This window comes from Trichoderma ghanense (assembly GCF_004382785.1).
Source record: "Trichoderma ghanense strain CCMA-1212 chromosome Unknown scaffold_22, whole genome shotgun sequence".
Taxonomy (NCBI): domain Eukaryota; kingdom Fungi; phylum Ascomycota; class Sordariomycetes; order Hypocreales; family Hypocreaceae; genus Trichoderma; species Trichoderma ghanense.
The window spans coordinates 200,043-218,475 of NW_027395685.1; the positions used below are offsets into that span (position 1 = coordinate 200,043).

General features: G+C 53.9%; 4 protein-coding genes across 4 annotated transcripts; 2 read left to right on the forward strand and 2 right to left on the reverse strand.

Moving 5' to 3' along the window:
* Positions 1-238: 238 nt before the first annotated feature.
* Positions 239-1,557, reverse strand: CCMA1212_010159 (uncharacterized protein; the record flags this gene model as incomplete). Its single annotated transcript, XM_073707212.1, has 2 exons — positions 239-1,392; positions 1,455-1,557. 2 exons carry the CDS (start codon positions 1,555-1,557, stop codon positions 239-241), a joined length of 1,257 nt encoding a protein of 418 aa, XP_073554345.1.
* Positions 1,558-2,109: 552 nt separating this feature from the next.
* Positions 2,110-7,977, reverse strand: CCMA1212_010160 (MON2-like protein; the record flags this gene model as incomplete). The annotated part of the gene is made up of 7 exons (XM_073707213.1): positions 2,110-4,140; positions 4,206-6,698; positions 6,752-6,840; positions 6,891-7,271; positions 7,331-7,397; positions 7,459-7,672; positions 7,973-7,977. The coding sequence occupies 7 exons, from the start codon at positions 7,975-7,977 to the stop codon at positions 2,110-2,112; spliced, it is 5,280 nt and encodes a 1,759-aa protein (XP_073554310.1).
* A 210-nt stretch (positions 7,978-8,187) lies between these two features.
* On the forward strand, positions 8,188-9,960 carry CCMA1212_010161 (Uncharacterized protein; the record flags this gene model as incomplete). The annotated part of the gene is made up of 1 exon (XM_073707214.1): positions 8,188-9,960. The coding sequence occupies one exon, from the start codon at positions 8,188-8,190 to the stop codon at positions 9,958-9,960; it is 1,773 nt and encodes a 590-aa protein (XP_073554311.1).
* A 5,149-nt stretch (positions 9,961-15,109) lies between these two features.
* CCMA1212_010162 (uncharacterized protein) lies at positions 15,110-17,551 on the forward strand (the record flags this gene model as incomplete). Its single annotated transcript, XM_073707215.1, has 1 exon — positions 15,110-17,551. The coding sequence occupies one exon, from the start codon at positions 15,110-15,112 to the stop codon at positions 17,549-17,551; it is 2,442 nt and encodes an 813-aa protein (XP_073554308.1).
* Between the last annotated feature and the right edge of the window lie 882 nt (positions 17,552-18,433).

Sequence of the window (18,433 nt, forward strand, 5' to 3'; positions counted from 1 at the left end):
GGCTGTCGATGTCGATTGATTGCTCTTGTTTCGTCTTGTTCTCTTGATTCCCATTCTATTCCCTTCTTTTTTTGTCATTTCCTCTCTCATCATGTCGTCATGTCGGTTCAGCATTGCATAGACTCGGTCGACACGCTTCGACGGGCACGGGTAGCTTCTGCTTGCATATTGGGTCTCTTTTGCATTTGGCCGTTTTCCTTTGTTCGTCATTTTCTTTCATAGTTCCCAGCGCATGTTTCTACCTCGAAGGCTTAGACAGCCCAGCGCGCATTTCGAGCGCTCGCTTGTACGGCGGAGCAATAGGAGGCTGGATGGGGTCTAGAGAGACGTAATCTTCGGGCAGCTGGTAGGAGGCGTCGGAGTCAAAGGCTGATAGATCACCACAGGCAATAAACGGGGCAATCCAGCGTGCCCCATTGGCCTTGTCGCTTTCCACCATCTCGTCGTAGACTTGCACTTCTGTGATTCCGTCCCCGTGGGATGTCGTTGGTGCCGGCGTGACGCTGCAGTCCCAGGTGCCTCTGACCGACTGCATGATTCCTTCAGCGACAATTGGGAGCTGCATCTCCCGCTCCCTCACCATCCTGTCCAGCCGCCGCCCTACCCCGAGCGGCTCCTCCAGGCTTGCATGGAACCCCGCTGGCGGCCGGAAGTTGAGGCACACGATAAAGGCCTCGACGCTGCTGGCCCTGCTGCTCCGGGGCTTGGCGACAATGACCTTTTCAAAGAAGATCTTGAGCTGCGCGTACAGGACGTCAACGTTGCGGCCGCGGAAGATTTTTGCGACGAACTTGCCGCCGGGGCGGAGCACGCAGAGGGCGAGGTTGAGCGCGGCGAAGAGCAGCTGCGACTGGACGTAGATGTCGAGGTCGTGCAGGCCGGTGACGTCCGGGGCGCCGTCGCTGAGGACGAGGTCGACCGGGTGCTGGGCGGCCTGGGTGCCGGCGGCGGCGGAGGAGTAGGACGGGTCGAGGGCGGAGAGGAGGAGCGGGACGGTGGCGGGGTGGGTGATGTCTGCGCGGAGGGTGGTGATGCCCGCGAGGGGGGAGATGGGCTGGAGGTCGATGGAGACGATTTTGACGTCGGGGTTTGTTGTTGCTGTTGTTGTTGTTGTTGTCGTTGCTTTGGTGGGTTCGTTGGACGGCGGCGCGGGCTCAGATGTCAAAGGTGATGATGACGATGTTTCTCTTTCTATGGCCTCCCTTTGCTCGGGCGTGAACGCCTCGGGGAAGACGCCGAGCATCTGCTGACGGACCCGGGCATCGCGATCCTGCCAGGCCGAGCGGCCAAACTTTTCGCCCTTGATGAGCACGCGCGAGAGGACTTGGGACCAGGACCCGGGCGCGGCGCAGAGGTCGACGACGCGGGTGACGTTGGAGAAGAGGTCGAATTCTGTGATGTTGTAATGTTTTGTTTAGTGGTGGACTTGGACACAGGGTTGCTGGTAGACTGACCTTCGTCGAGTTGGAGGAGCTTGAATGCGCTTCTTGCGCGCCAGCCTTGCTCTTTGGCGAGGCGGTAGTAGGCGTCTCGCTTGTCCTTGGAGGATTTTCCCATGACAGATAGGTGTGGCTTGTTTTTTTTTTTTAGGTTTCCCTTGTCGCTGCANTTTTTTTTTTTTTTTTTTTTTTTTTTTTTTTTTTTTTTTTTTTTTTTTTTTTTTTTTTTTTTTTTTTTTTTTTTTTTTTTTTTTTTTTTTTTTTTTTTTTTTTGTCCTGCCCCGCGATCTCGAGTTTTTGGTGCTGATTAGATGTTGATGGTGTGGTGGGGGCGGGTCTCTCCGTCTTCTGGTTGCATCTACCCTGTATGTAGGGGGGAATTCAAGCAATATGGGGACTCGTTGACTATTGACAACTTTGATCAGCTATCAATTGCCCGATTTGAAGCTTTCAGTGAGGTAGAATCTCTTACATATACATTGGCTATCATATAGCATCGTATAAGGGAGTGGGTATGAAATGCGTCGAAGCTCGGCAACCAAGATATTACCTCACATATCTCGACAATCAAATGAACTTTTATGTGAAGGCGCCTCTTCGCTTGAATGTATTATTCATATCTACCACCGACACGCTGGAATACTGTGACGAAACAACTTCCACACCTCAATTAAAGGATTCCAAACTCGCCCCCTACAACGTCCAACGCATCCCTCAAAAGCGACAGCACCTCGTCGTCACCCTGCACCTTCAACGCCTTCACAATCAGGGGATACAGCCTCAGCAAGTGCTTCCTGCATTCGCTCACTGCACCCTCCAAGGGGCGTATCGCCTCGCTCTGGCTCTGCAGGCCGACCAGCTTCTGCAACATCCAGAGCAACTCTTTTCTCTGACTCAGAGGCTGCGGCATCTTGCCTCGGAGCGGCTGGTCGGATACGTACGCACGAAGCGTCAACGCGCATCGCAAAAGTAGGAATGGGGCTGCGGTACACGCAATGCGTGTTCTTGAAGTAGAGTACTCCTCTGTTGTGTTGGCGTTAGACGGCTTGTGGGCAGCCGGTGCGTCGGTGGAAACAAGCAAGAAGAGCTCTTCAAAGGCGACATAGGCCATCCTCGTACGTTGCGTCGGTGGCACCGATACTGTAAGCCCAGCTCGTGGTTGGTACAACCTGGGCAATCCAGCTTCTCCGTCTTCAATGGCGAGCTTGTCGGCCAGTGGAGGTTCGTGGATAATTGATGTCCTGAACAGGCTCCTGGTATATGCGCTCCGAGTCTCCTCCTTTAGTCTTTCTGACCCCATCCCTGGAATTATCAATTCCACCAATCTGTGGAACCGTGCAATATCTGCTGCTTCATCCTCTGCAATGCTTGTCCCAGATGGTGGATTGCTGCAATCCGCGCTCAGAATACCATCTGCAATATCCGCAATCAGCTGCCATATGCCCTGGATCGTGTCCGTGGGTATGTCGAGTTCGTCGAGTTTCGATAATGTCGCCTCTATGATGGCCAATGCTGTCGAAGTAGCCAGTGTCCACGGCTGAGATGATTTCGTTGTGATGGGAAATTGGTATTTGAGAGCAATAGGCCTGAGAAGGGCAGATAACGCTGCGCTGACTGATCCGCTCGTATAGATGTGCGCATCGGTGGAGTGGCTCACTACGAGGCCCTCCAACATTTGCATACTGGCCTTCGACATGGCAACGTATGTCCTCTTTGACTGGGGCTGAGACTCGTAGTCTTGATCGTACGCCAAAGTCACAAACTCAGACACTTGAATAATCAATGCCGACGGGACCCCACCAATGTCGGTCCGAATCATCTTCACGGCATCCAGCACCTGTGCCTGGAGCTGCGTCAGATTATCAATGTCGGTGGCATAGCTTCCCACGGAAGCCTCCTCAACGGTCTGGCGCAATAAGCTGAGTATCCGCTGCACTCTCTCCACGGTCAGTCCAGACTTGATCAGCCTGTAGACCTCACGGAGGGCGGCCACGTAGGCGATCAGGCAGTTTTGGTTGTCTTGAGCTTTCCCCCTGGGAGACTTTGTGATTGGGATACCCCGAGACCACAAGTCCCATGCGCACCCGACAGTCGTTTCGTTGAAGATAGGCTTCTCCTCGTCTCCGGACTGAGAAAGCACGTGCCCCAATGTTTTGAAAGTTGCAGTGTTGATGTCAAGGATCCGGAAGTCGAGCAAGGTGGCTAGATGTTGCAGCAGCTCGTTCCAGAGCTCGTTGAAAGACGAGTGCGCCGTAAGCACCTCGAGGTTGTTTCCGAGCAAGGTGGATATGCCGTTCAGCACCACGACTGCGGTATCGTGCCACTCCGTCCTATCGGCTTCGTCCACTTCCTCGTCCTGCGTGCTCCGCAGCTCTTCTTCAAGCGAAGCTAGCAGCTTGAACACCACGGATTTGATGCATATTGACCACACTTCAGGACTGAGCCTCTCGCCATAAGCATCGAAGATTCGGAGCAGGGTCTGGATTGCGGTGTTACGAAGATCGACCCTGTCGTCTGAGGCAACAGCTGTGAGCCTCAAAAGCAGCAACATCCACAGCGCTGCGTCAGATCCTCGACTGCGATCTGCTGCTAAGCGTTCCAAGGCATCCACATCTGCGCCTTGGAACAAGTCAATCGTAATATCCAGCGACTTGTCGTTGCCGGATAAAAAGTCGGAAAGGGTCCAGAAGAAGGTCACAGTCTGCGTGTAGCCCGAGTTAGCAACGTTAACTGGCGTTGTCTTGAAGAAACAAAATCTGATCTTACCGTCAACGCAATATTGAGATCGTCGTCCTGAGAGCAGAATTTGTAGAGGGTATCGACCAAGATTAAGAAACACGAATTGGGCAACGAAGCCAAGAAATCCGAGCAGATAAGTTGGAGTGAACTGAAAGAGGATCGCACAAGCTTCGACGATCGCGTACCGAGGGTTCGAGCGCTGATGATGGATTCACCGTCTGCCAGATCGGGTTCTCTTGTTGTGAACACGCTTCCAATAATGTCAAACGTGACATCCCAACCGCTGACGAGAGTCTGCCCGCAGTCCTCAATGACGCCCCGCAAACCATCAAGTATGATTCGATGAATTTCGACATCCGTCGTCGCATTTGCAACAGAAATGTCCCGGCCGCGCTTCTGCAAAGGCTTCAACGAATCCCGAAGAGCCCCTAACAAACGAAGCTGAATCGGCCCGCGGATGTCGGCAGGGAGGGCGCCTGCAGCGTTGGCTGCTTCGAGCACCAGCTTAGCCAGAATCTCCGAGGCTCTTGTCCTGACTGGCGGACTGAGAACACCCCAATCCAACATCTGGATCAGTTTCTGCACTATCATCTCCCACCCTGACTCTTTCGGATCAAATCTCAACAACCGTTCCAAGTTGATCATGGCAACCTCTCCCAGCTTGGCTAGTGCAAACTGAAGCTCTTGATTGGATATCGTCGACTGGCCAGAGAAGCTGAGCACTCGCCGATGTTGTCCAGATGAGGACCTCACGTGCTGAGCCTGCCGCGACTGCTCTTTTTCCTCAGTGCTGGACTTGGGCTCGACCTCGCCTGGTAACAAGCCACATATTGCTTGCGCCACTTGGACAAACGACTCGTTGGGGAAATCAACACTGCTCTCAATCAATCTGGCCGCGGCCGTCTCAACGGAGCGGACTTCGCTGCCGAAATTGGCCATGAGTGAGTTGCCTTCTGATTCGTTCTGATAGTCCTGCCCGCTGCGACTTATGGAAGCGGCTCTGCCAGGCGCTTTGCCTGTGACGTAGAGCACAAAGTCCGCCTGTTGTAAAGTCTCCAGGATGATGCCCCAGGCATGCCCAAGCGTTGGGCCGAGTGCGATACCGAGATTGAGTAGAGCTCGCAAGCAGAGAAGATTCCGCGTATTGAGGGTTATCGACGGATCCAACGGCCCTTGCCGCTGTCTTTCCGTAGGACTGGACACTTGCGTCAGGTTTTCAACACTCAAAAGGCCGCGGGCATTACTGAACACGCTGTTCTGGGTTTCCGTAGGAGTAGTGGCCGTGCTAGACCGTGACTGGCCAGCATTCACGCACGCACTCAGGATGTTCGGAGGCACTGCAGCCTTCCCTAACGTAGACAGAAAGGCATCCCGCGGTGTAGGAAGTTGGAGCAGGCCGGCCACGTGGGCAAATCTCTGGAATGCTCGAACCAGGCCATGGTAATACTCTGAATCCAAAGAGGCATATAGGAAGGTTGAGCAGGTTGCTAGGATAGCAGGCCAACACTCGGTGACAATGTCAGAACAGATCCTGACCTCCGGATAGGCAGGATGATCTTCCAGGTCTAGCGGATTGATTGGCACAGGGTTCTTCTTGAATGAGGCCGACCGTTCCCGCGGTCCATGAGATGAGCCTTCAGCTTCCAGCTGGGCCGAAGCAGGCGAGCTACGGCCCATGTCTTGCTTTGAGGCCTTTCTCCGAGCCCGGTTCTCGTTAGGGACCGTGAGCGGTAGAATAAACTTGGCAAGCCCATCTGATAGAGACGAGAGACACGCCAGTATCAAGCTGTAGGTGTATGATTCGGGTATTGTCGGAGCCTCAGCTTTATCCAGCTGATCTATGCAGGGAACTCTAACAGAGCTCCATGCGACACTGATGCCTATGTTGGAGACCTCTGACCCAACAGAGCCGCCAATGATTCCAGTCACGCTAGTGGCTTCGATCAATGCTTGGTCTGTGGACAAGTTGGAGCTGCCAGATGGATCGGCGACTGGCATCGTAGACTGATGGCCGAGGCCGATGACTGCCGGTTTCTCGGTGCTGAGTCGGACAAAAGTCGCAATAAGAGTCTTGATGATGTCCTTTTCGCCCTCTTTGGCGTCGTACATGGCGAATATGCGACGCACGAGAGCATGCTCGGCAAATATACCACGGAATACCTCCATGCATAACGCCCGCTTCCAGATGGTGGTGTCTTGATCGAGGAGGGTTGTAAGGAGCGACAGCGCATCGCCGCACTCTGTAGGCAAGACGGTGATGTGGCGGCGCAACAAGGTATAGAGGATGCGAACGAGCCTCACGGTTGTGGCAAACGATGGCTTTCCCCTGAGTGCACTCATCAAAAGAGGCATCACGCGATCGCGAAGAATATGCGCCTGTTCAGGATGGGTGATGAAGACGGCGGCGTGGTTGGTAATGACCGACTCGATCAGCTCCAGCCCAAATGTCTGCTGTAAGCCCGAGAAGCGCAAGAATTCGGACCGCTGGTTCTCCGTCAAGAGGCACAGGTCATTGAATATCTGTCATCGTTAATCCGAAGCTCAATATATGTCAGGACAGCGAGATTGCGTACACGGTAAGCATCTAACGCGGCCGCGCGGAGTTCTACTTTGCCGTCGGCGGAGGGCGCCTCGCCTGCGATAGGGGCATCACCGCCATTCTCTGTGTAAAGGTTAGGAAGTGCGTCTTAACAGTTATGTCTGAGAACTCACTATCTTCAGCGACTACTTTGTCAAATACAGAAACGACGAGCTGCTGGAGCGTGGCGGCTGAGGTATTATTCACAATGGCATTCTTGCTACTTTGCAGGATGAAGCAGATATTCAGAGCAGTCACAAGAAGGTTGCCATTCAAGTCCGCGGAGTAGTTCTGCAACAGAGACGGCAAAGCTTGCAGAATCTTTAACTGCACGTCAAGCCCGGCCGACGATGCTTGCATCAGCGCTTCCAAGACCTGGTTGAGCTTCGACCTAGGCAGCGCCTTGGCAACGATGAGCCTCTGCAGGCAGACGATGGCAATACCCGTGAACTTTGCATTCTTGGTGCCGCACGCGATGATGAAGGGATTCACAAAGCTGGGCTTCTGCGAGAGCACTGGGGAGTCATTGTCAACGGGATGTCACTTGGTTTAAAGGGGATCCACTGGCGCATACACTCAGGAGCTGCCGTCTCGGGGACGTTGCCGAGGCTCTTTAACTCTTCCAGAGACTTTTCAGCCGCCTAGATGAGAAGCCGATCGAATGAGCTAATGAAGGTCCAAAATCACAGAGACTATGCGTACCTGTCGAAGGTCACTGTGCTTCCTCTTGCTCTCCTGAATGAGATTGGCTAGCTCCGTGGCCAGAAGCTGCGTCGTCATCGTGGATGAGGCCCAATAATCTGCCCATGGGCATTGAACGGAGGGGCGATGTCTGGATCGTGTTGGTGCAGCTTCGGCGTCGCAAAGATGAGCGAATACTGCGGTATCATGCTCCTCGCCCAGAATCGCCGTCTTCCTTCATGGTCGAGGACAGCACAGCGTATCGGCATCGTGTAGCTGTTATGCCTGGTGCAGCAGTGCCGGCAGAACTCTCACCGCCTTTCTACGTTTGTCAGTTCTAGCCGTATATGGACTAGGGTCAGCACCTCTTTATACTCGGAGAGCTCGAGAGTACCTGCAAGCATGTCACTCGAACCTTGAACCACCCTGGCACTTTGCACAATCAACCGCACGGCTACATCAACGTTGCTACGAAAACGGCGAAATTCGGAGACGCCGAGGCTGGACGATGTGAAGACAAACCAGTGCTTCCCACCTCATTCCCCTTCGGTCCGTGACGAGGGCAAGTCGAGAGGACTGAAGATGCGAGCCGTGGTTCCATAGCCGTGGAAGAGGCGGCAAAGGCTCGATGACGGCATCGAATTGATCCTTCAAAAGCCTGGTGGTTTGCCGGCTCGTTTTCACGGAAGCCTCCATAACTACGATACTTGGGATACGAGCTCAGCCCGCTGCGCTAGTCGTTTGTCTACCATGCAGTCAACTTCTCATCAACCTCCGCGGCCCGGCGCCTCTGACATGATGGCGTGCTTCTCATTGGGCGAAGACTCACTGGAAAGGCGCCCTCTGCGGCTGCTCGTCACCGCGACGGGCACGCGACATTCGTCTTGGGCTCAACCCCTCGTGGTCCGGCTCTCCAAAGACCGTCGTATCCAGATGAGAGCAGTGGTTGATGACCCGCCGCCGAGACTAAACCAGCTCATTATTACCATCCAGAACTCGCCGATAGCTCAGGAGCAGCAAGCCGACCCGGATACCTCATCCCCCAGGCGGTCTGGCTTGAACATAAGCGACCTGGTCGAATGGGCCGATCTTTTGGTTTGTGTGCCTCTAGATGTGAAAGGTATTGAGCATTTGTTGGCCGGCACAAGCGAGACTTTCCTTGATGATCTTTTGAAAAGCTGGAACAAGGCTCAGAAAGGGTGCATCATGGTGCCTGGAATGGACGATGGCGGATGGCTGGACCCATCGGTCCAGCAGCAGTTGGGCCAAGTGCAGACAGCATGGCCCTGCATCCGAGTGATGCAGCCAATACTGTGGCACTATGAGGATGCGGCACATCCGCAACAAGCGACAATTTGGAGTGGATTTCGGGACCTCCTTGATCTCATCCATAACCAGGCCGATTTACTCAATCTCGGCCGAGATACAGAGGCCACCTTGGAGGTCGTTGATACGCCTAAAACTCGGGCGCAGACTCTCCCAGGGCTTCCGTTTGAGCTATGGAGTAGAATCCTAAGCTTCACAGGCGATTGGGAGCTGGCGAATGCCTTGGGTATCAGCACCAATCTACCTGTCCCAGGAGAGTGGAACACACAAATTGAAGACCTGGGTGATCCTCTGCTCGTATACTCACACGAACTCGAGCGAATAGTCCTCACTTGTGACACTGGTGCTATCTGCCAGAAGTTATCCCTGGCGCCAGCAGACTTTCACATGTTACCGGTATTAGTTGTGAGACTCATCACACGATTTGCCCTGGTGGAAGTGCTCACCTTCCTCGAGCACAACTATCCCCAGCTGTTCAAGGCGTTTGATGGAGCTTTTCTCCCAACGAAGGCGTCTGCGTATTTTCCTCAGACCGAGGTCTTGAACTACTGGAAGAATAGCCTACACTTTCGAGGTCGCCATGTCTACGACACAGAGGCCATGGATGGCGCATCAAAGAATGGCCACGTGCATATATTGCAGTGGTGGAAGGAGTCGGGCTTCCCATTGCTATACACCAAGGCCTCACTTGAACAAGCGAGTAGTAATGGCCTCATATCAGTCCTTGACTGGTGGCGCAATGCTGCCGCCCTGGATCACAACGTTGTCTTGAAACCTGGCAGGTCTCTCTTATGGGCCGCAAGCAATGGCCGGGCGGATGTGCTGAAATGGTGGCATGCTTCCGGCATTCATGTTGGATATGCTGGCGGCGTGGCTTTTACAGCTAGCCGGTGCGGACACGCAAATGTCTTGGAAACCTGGCGAAAGCTGCAAGGCGACGAGAATGTCATATTCGACGCTGAGGAGGTGATATTCATTGCAACTCTCCGTCAGCACGTGGGAGTCCTCGAATGGTGGCGTAAATTTGCCCAGGGCACGCTGGAAGGCATGGATGGACGAGGAGTGAACGTCAAGTTTCGAACCAGAAGGGTCCAAGAGGCTGTTGAGTCTGCCCCCCAAGCTCAGGAATGGTGGTTCCGCTATAGATTGAGTCTTGGTAAGAACCAGGACTGGTGGCCTCTCTTTCTGCGCCTCTGAGCGCTCGATGAGTTGCGAGGAGACGTAACGTGGTATGCTTGATCTGTTACTAAACCGTCTTGATACAGTACTGTAGATCTAGTCATCCTTGACGAATACTATTGGTAAAGAAGATGCAGATGTTACAGGAGAAGGTATGATCGACACCTCTCTTACTTGTCTCATTCTAGTTCTCCTCCACAGGAAGTGTGTGAGAATGAAGCTTAGAGATGTAATGCCATACCGCTGTTACGAAGGACAAGACAGTATATAGTGATGATATTGTATAGAGATACCATCACTCTTCGTTCGATCACTCTTGTATACTACTTGGATGCAAAAGGTGTCAGATGTACAGCTTATCAATCGACGTCACTTGTAAGCATATCCATGCACCTTGTTCCATGGCGTAGATTACAATGATGGGCGCAATTTTGACTATCGCGGCCTCCACTCTGTCACCGAGTCATTCGTGCGATGACCTGCCCTCCGTGTTCCAGTTTCCCCAAGCCATCGTCAGGCTAGTCCAACCGCTACTGGGGGAAAAAAAAAGAAATGAGCTCAGAGAATGAGGAGGACTGCCGCTGGCTGAGACGTGAAACGGCAGTGATTGTGAAATGAACATTTGACACCAGGGCACGAAGCAACGCATGTCCTGCATCCAACGAAAGTCTTCATCATGAACTCGTCCTCGTTACAGGACTCAAGGAGACAAAGGACGACTTCGAAAAAAGGAAAAAAATAAAAAATAAAAGGATCTATTCAAAGATGAGAAGAATTGAAGGACGGATCAGCAAACAGTTCGTGCAGCAATAGATCGATTCCAGGGCCGCAAGTCAACAAGCAGCGGGCTCCGCATTGAGCCGTATCTAATTATGTAGCGTTCGTCGACAAGGGGGTGGGGGATAATACGGAGACGAATCACACGCGCGAACGAACAGGGGAAGAATGCCAAATAAGAAAAGGGTGGAAAAGAGAAACGCCAGAATGGGCGATGAAGATGTTAGCGTTGGGGTTGAGGAGGGCCAGGGATGCAAGTTATGCATGGGGCTTGCAGAGCCCCGATTCGTCTGATGGGCAGCGGCGTGAAACGGCCGTTTTGTCTCTTCGTCTTGAGGCGATGTTACGGGAATTTAAATTTGGGGGGCTTTGAAGCTGTTGAAGATGTCCAATAGCATGACGGCGACGGTATCGGTGCGAAACGATGGCAGTGTTTGCCTTTGTTTCAGTTCAGACGGAGGAGGCAAAACGGTGTTAATAGACGGCGGGCAAACGGCGTATAATTACAGCGGGCTGCGTTAACGTCCAGTCTACGAGACGAGACAAAACGAGACAAAAGTGATTGAACACGGATAGTGAGGCTTTATCAACGTAAGGAGTTCGTCTTTTGTAAAGCACACCTACGGTAAAGGCCTCGCAGCTGATGGCATCAAGCAGCTTGTCACAGACACTGGCGAGTAATGACAATATCAGGAAGATATCCTGGCACTTGTTCTTCGCCCAGGGCTCTCGAAACTAATCGCTACTTCGCCTTGGGTTCTGAACTTATTGATTCCTCGTCTGCACGAAAGGGTCTAGCGATCTGCCGGGTTCGATCCCTTGCCAACGAGTAAGGTATGTGGTGAGAACCACGCTTGCGACTCCCTGTATGCAGGGACTACCTCTTTGTGATGCCTACCTTACAGATACTGTACTCTGGTGGGAGCATTCGGGCGACAGCCTTTAGTGCTTCCTGTTCCGATCCAGTGATCCCTACATACATTGTAGTCTTGCAAGCCATACTCGCTACCGAGCAGTACTTGTGCTTGTGATACGGACGGAGTACATGAGGTAGGCGATACAAAAAAAAAGGTAGAACCGAGGAGATCAATAGACAATGTCCGCCCTGCACTTGCAAAGAGATGAGCCTGTCTTGTCGAACCTGTCCCTGCGAGCCACTGCAAACATGTACTTGCATGGTATCATCAATCTCACCGGCTAAATTCGTCATCTGCCCAAAGGATTAGCATGCTGCCCGTTGCGAACACTACAGGAAGCTACCCGACACGGAATATGCATGACGTTGAATATCACGCCAATGAGCCGCCGGTGGGCTGTTGATAAGACTGCAGACACGGCAGTTGACGGACTGCTTGGACGCGGCCGTTGAAGATCCAATGAGATGCCGAGGAGAGGAGCTGATAACTCGCAGAGCGAGAGGGACACGTGGGTGCCCCGGACTCTCCTCGAAGGTGCCGTAAGCAGACGAGGGTCTTGCTTGGACCACCTGTTTCCCTGCAGAAAGAGGACGAAGTACTGTGATGATTGCTGTGAGATGTCTCAGTTGTTCTTTGAGTCAAATGGCGTAACGACTCGTGCGAGGAACCAGAGGCATGGAATGTTCGCATCGAATGATACAGACTCAACAAGGTAGGGCCCTCTGGCGTTGCACCGTCGAGAGGGGGGCGACCTGATATCGGCATGAGTTCAATATCGAAGCAGCCCTGCAAGAATCGGGTTGGGTGTAACCCAGCGGCGAGCGGCACCCCTTCCCTTCAAGTTGCTTGCCCTACATGATGGACCGCATGCAGATGAGATGTGCCTACATGTACTCCGCATGCTGTGTTCTAGGCATGGAGTACATGCAAGTACCCGCGGTGATATCACTGATGGGACAGGCATCTCGAAGCAAGGTAACCATCGTAAAGGAGGTCATTGACAAGGAGCTGGAGATGCAGCAGAAAGACAACGGCGAGCTCCGATCAAATTGCACATGTGCATCCGTGCCCACGAGGTCATTTGACGCTGTCAACACTTCCAAGTTGGATCGATTTTCAATTTGATGGCAGCGCTCTCGCCGCCTGCAGGCCTCCGCTAATGGTGCGCAAACTCTCTTCAGCGGACGAATGGAGCGCCAAGGTCCCTGAACATCGCCCGTTCCTGGCCCTGAGCGGCCCGTGCAGGGGGCTTCCGCCGACCTCAGGCGCTCTAGGACGGCCCTAAGAAGGGCCTAAGAGCCTGGAAGGGGAATCCCTGCCAAAAGGGCCTGACACGAGTCGTCACTGGTCTCGACTTCATTTCCCACGACTCTGCCATTTCCCACCTCTGCGAGAGTCATCCCATCGCTCGCCATGTGTCGCACTCGCGCCGCAGAAAAGGCTGAGATGCTCTAGCCAGCCCCCCCCAAGCACGGGTCCCCGCGGAAATTAGACAGCCAATGCCTGGTCAGCAGCCGACAAACACCGACTCGAGGCGCCTGGGATTCAGATTCATGACGATGATGATGATGATGATGGCATCGTGTGCACAATCACGGGCCGAGGGCAACAGAGAGGCAGACAGAAGGCGACACACATACTTTGTCCACTGACATCAAGATGCGCAGGATGTACGTTTGATTAACGACAAGCCGTCCGGGCCGGCCGCGGTGCAGCGAGCCGAGTTTGCGCAGCCAAGTCATTGCATGATTGCTCTGGCACGAGCATATCTGCAAGGCCACCGAGCCCGGACCTGCCCGCACCCAGTGGTGACAGGGAGGCAGAGACTCGTGCATGGGTCTGCCGTGGAGATCGTGGCTAGCGTCTCCCCATCGAGGGCCTCACTCCGAGATGATTCGGGGCCAGCCTGGCTCGGCCTCGCAGGCGCCAAGTACCGGCGGGAAGCATTGATCGAATGCACGAGCCCGTGCTCCAAGGAGCTGCTGCTGTCCACGCGTGGGATTCAGGTGTGCGCCTGTCGGTATAGTACCGCACCCTACAAGACACCCGTTGATACAGTGCTTGTACGCGCAGAGGCTAATGACTGCAAGCAAGCAATGGTGACAGCCGCCTCATCCCTCAGAAGTTCTTACACGGTCTCTTTATTAGCACCGCGCCGGCAGACGCACGCTACTGCTAGCACTGCTGGTAGTACGGAGTCCAGCAGCGCGGGTGTGGTCGTGGTGGCATCAAGTAACAAATACTTATTGGATGCTTGCATTGCCTGGGATTGGGACAGGTCGCATCACCGTTACTGCCGGTCAATTGCCTTTGAGCCTGCAGCGGGAAGCAGCACTTAGCTTGGCAAACCCTGGTCCCCGAGGAGAGACGAACGCTGCTGGTGTTGCATCCAGGTCGGTGATCGGTTGCCTGGCCCTGCAAGCCTGTCGACATCGTCTGAGACTCCCGCAGTTGTCGATGCCAGCGCCATTTCCCATTTCCCCCCCCTCTTGATTCAGCCAGGGCTGATTCTCTCGCTTCTTCTTCCTATCACGGCGGACCAGGACCAAAGAACGGACGGACAGGGAAACAGCTCTGCCTGCCGTCGGTCGTCGCGCCTCGGGCTTCATTCGCAGACGCATCTCTTATCATCTCTCAGACGACCTGTTCTTCTAGGCTCTGCAACCCGACAGCACATTCCTGCTCGTGCAAATATAGGCAAGCACACACGCACGGCCTGGGCGACCTTGACAGCTCTATAACCCACGGCCGTTTCCTCGCATCTTGCTCTCCCTGGCTCGTCCCTGATCGGCCGGTCGCATTGGCCACAGGCATATTGCTCCAAGTAGCAACTGGACCAGTGGAGACGGGCTGCGGATTCTGCAGTGGTCTAAACCAGCATGGCAGAGCACTAGACCTCGCTTCACCTCATCCCAGACGGTACCCGCAGATTTTGTTCATTTACACGAGAGCCCCCATTCCCGATCTTGCTTGTCTCTTCTGCAACTCGCATCTTCCCCGCCATTACCACGCGTCTCCCAGCCAGAGAAGTCGGGTGCTCTGTACTTGCCGCGGCGTCTTCTTTGCTTCCTCGCCTTGTGCAGTTTGCTACCGCGACCAGGAAGAGACGAGAGCACGCAATAATCGAATGGGGCCCCTGTAAACAACGGGATACGCGAACTTCAAAGCCATTCCCTGGCTTTCGTTTCCCGCGGTTGCATATTCAGTCGGCGACCGAACCGACCTCGATTCTCAACCATTCAATCGGTTTTCTTGGGTCCTAGGAACTTTGGGTGCAGCTCTGCGTACTCAGTTTGATCTTGGCTCTTACGGAGGACTCTCATCAATAGCCCATTGTCAGATGACGGAGTTCTAGTCTTCCCTTCGATTGGTACCAGGATTGGGACGGGAATTTTTTTTTGTCTTCCCTCCTTGCTTTTTTTTTTTCTCTTTCCTGCCCTCGCCCCCCCGGCGCTTTGGGAACATCTGACAGGATGAAGAAGTTTGGTTTCTCGCGGCCGGCGCGTAAGAAGCCGCAGGAGCCTCAGCCGCCTGCCATCCCGAGCACGATGCCTATGAGCAAGGCTCATAAGATTTTGGGCTCGACGCCGCTCAGCATCGACGCTCCTTATCACGACCCCAAGCTGCCAACCGTGAGTGTTGGCATGTACGATAACAAGACCCTGGAGGAACCAGATATGAACATGCCTGGCGAAAGCCGGAGAAACGAGCGCCAACCGTCCCCCTCCAACAGGCTGAGCGCCCTCACCGACAGCATTGGCTTCGGAGCGAAGAATCTGCCTGGCACTCTGAAAAAGGCCCAGTCGTCTTCCACTATCAAATCTTGGCATGACAAGTCGAAGCACTCACGTTCTCTGTCGCGACAAGCTTCGATCCCGGTCATGAACAGTAGCCATTTATCCAATGCACAGGCTGCTCTCGATGCCGAGGGGTCTCCCAAGTCGCGGAGGAAGCCCCCTAGGCTGGACTCCATCGCGATAGCGTCGCCCATTCGAATACCAGGACTGGATTCTGGAACTATTAACCACGGTATCCCCGGCTCTTCTGTCACGACTCCGGTCACAACACCATACTCTGCTGCATCCCATCGGCAGAGCGATCTTCGTGGCATGTTCAAGCGACGGACCAAGGACAGCTTTCGGTCTTTCATGACGGATAGCACGCCACAAAGCGCCGTGGAAGGCCGTCGGATGACGTCTCATTCTTCAGAAAACAGACTCTCTACGTTATATAACCACTATGAACAGATGACCTTTCGAGAGGCTATGGATGAGCCCGACTTCATGAGCGGCGCTGACAATAAGAAGGATCCAGCCGGCGGTCAGGGTGAAGTGCAGTGGCGAGAGCCGCACGCGCGGCACAATCTCGACTGGCTTCACAAGCCCCTTAGTGAATCAAACGAGCCGCAGCCGATGGCCCATTCGGAGTACTCCTCTTCTCCAGGCGATGCTGCCAGGAGTGTTTCAAGCAGACACACCCGAACTTCTAGAGCCTCTCGGCAAACCGACAGCGGTATCATCCAAGAAGCCGACTTTTATGACAAAAGCGTTCTGCTCCTGTCGTCCGATTCTGAACAAGACGAGGAAGACGACGATGGGAAGGCATCGGCTAGAGACCACCTGCCTCTCCCCGCACGGCCAGAAGCACCAGGGCACGGCCAAACGAGGCCGTCACGAGCACGACAGGTGTCGGGGCGTGAGTCAGGCGGATTGCCAAGCAAGAAAACGAGCTTCGCGTCATCCAACGTTTACATCGCTGCTCCTAGCACCGAGCGGAAACGCATGTCGCCATCCCCTTCTCGGCTGAACCCGCCCCTGAGAGACGGCTCTCGTGCTTCTTCGCCCAAGCCTTCCGTGGGATCCACAAACTCGACCGGCTCAGGCATGACCAGCCAGAACGGTTATGGCGCAGAAGAGTCGCATCTCACGACCGTTCTGCCAGCCCGTCGCCCTTCTCAGGCAGAACTGGATCGGCAAAAGGCATTGGCACGGCTGACAAGTGGCTCAGGATCGTCGTTGCGCCGCGAATCTGTGGCAACATCGTCAGGCCAGCCCGACCATGAACCCGTGCCACCAAGCCCAACCTCAGTCAACCGTTATTTACGATCCGCCAGATCGTCTGTTGATGACTCTGCCGGCCAAGGCTGCGTCATGACGCTTACTCGCCAGGAGGAGATGCTTATATCAGCCCTCCGTAAGAAAACCCAGGCTATGCGTGAAAAGTCGCAGCAGGCTTCTGCAGGCAACACGCAGTCGGATACGTTTCCGGCCCGGAGACGTGTTTCGAATCCTTCTCAAGTAGTGACGGATTCGATGCTCGACTTTGACTTCCCCGCACCGCCGACCCATTCATTAAAGTCGCGACAGTCTGCGGCGAGCTCGTTCATGAGCACGCCAATTACGGAGCACCCTGACGGTGAGGACGACAACTACCGAGCGCCTTCTCGCCTGACCGCGGACACTGGATCCGAAAGAGCGTCTTTTGTCTCTTCCATTCGCGGGCCAGAGGACTTTGCCGAACCGCAGGACGTCCTCGTATACCTCGACCAAGGCAAGCACTCCAGCGGCCAGTGGAGTCAAGTCGGGAGCGATGGCCAGCCTGTGGAAGAGGCGGTCTTATCGTCGGGCTTCCAGTCCATCCCATGGGACTACCAAGAGGAGAAGCGTCCATCGAAGCCCAAGGCAAGAGTGCCATTGCGGCATCAGAATCAGGCCGACTGCATGTCTCCTTCCAAGCTCACCAGGCTCTCCGAGGACGGCAACGAGGACGTGCCCCGACCGGACAGCCCCATCTCCAACGAGACGTTCCCCCAACCACAGCAGCCACGCCGTGCCGCAATGAACACGGCCCGTTTGAGCGCTGTAGGGTTCGTGCGGAGGGATCCCGAGCTGGGATGGTGGGGAGATGACGACTGAACGACTTTTCACCACATATTACCCTTCCTCGCCCGCACACTTGATTCTTCTGCCCCTTGAGATTACGAACTGCTCTATATTGAGCATTTTCGATTCAACGCTATACCACGCGTTGTTGAAATATTATATATTTGTAATAATCGTTTCTTTTTTCGTCAGGTCGGATATTGCTGTATATCATGGATTGGTTGTCACTATCTGATGGGCAAACACAAGCAAACTGATATGATACCCGGAGCAAACTGCGTCATTGGGGAGAGTCAATCTTCTTTTTCCAGTTTTTATCCCTATTCCCGTTTTTTTTTTTCTTCATCCTTTCTTCCTAGTTTTCTTTTCCTTTTCCATGCATGATGGGGGATAGAATGGAGCGGAACCAAACGAAATGGGCTGGATATTTTGGGCTGGAGAAAGCTCGAGGCGAAGGGCCGAGAGGAGGAGCATGAACTTGGAGGGATGGTTGGGATGTTTGTGGATATGAACTGGGGGGAAGTACGGTATCTCAAGCGGTGTTGCCCATATACAACATCAACCTTAGGGTTGCTCATACGGAAACAATAAAGCGTCAACTACGGTACTCGATGGAGAGAAAACTTGACGATCTCGCAATGAGAAGAAACCAAGACCCTTGTGCTTCCAAACAATGTGAACTGGAGAAAAAAACTTGAGATTTGCGCTTTGAATGAAGACGGCGGCGCTATGTAAAAGATCCTTCGTGAGTGACGATTTTTTTTTGCGGGTTTGTTTGGCCGATGGAAAGAAGAGAGGGGGTTTCCCATGTGTGTTTGTCTGTTTGTCCTCCTCTTCCTTCTTTTTGCTTTTGGTTTTGCTTCTTTGCCCACTTCATCATCTATCAACGTCACTTCTCCCTCCATCCTACGCCCC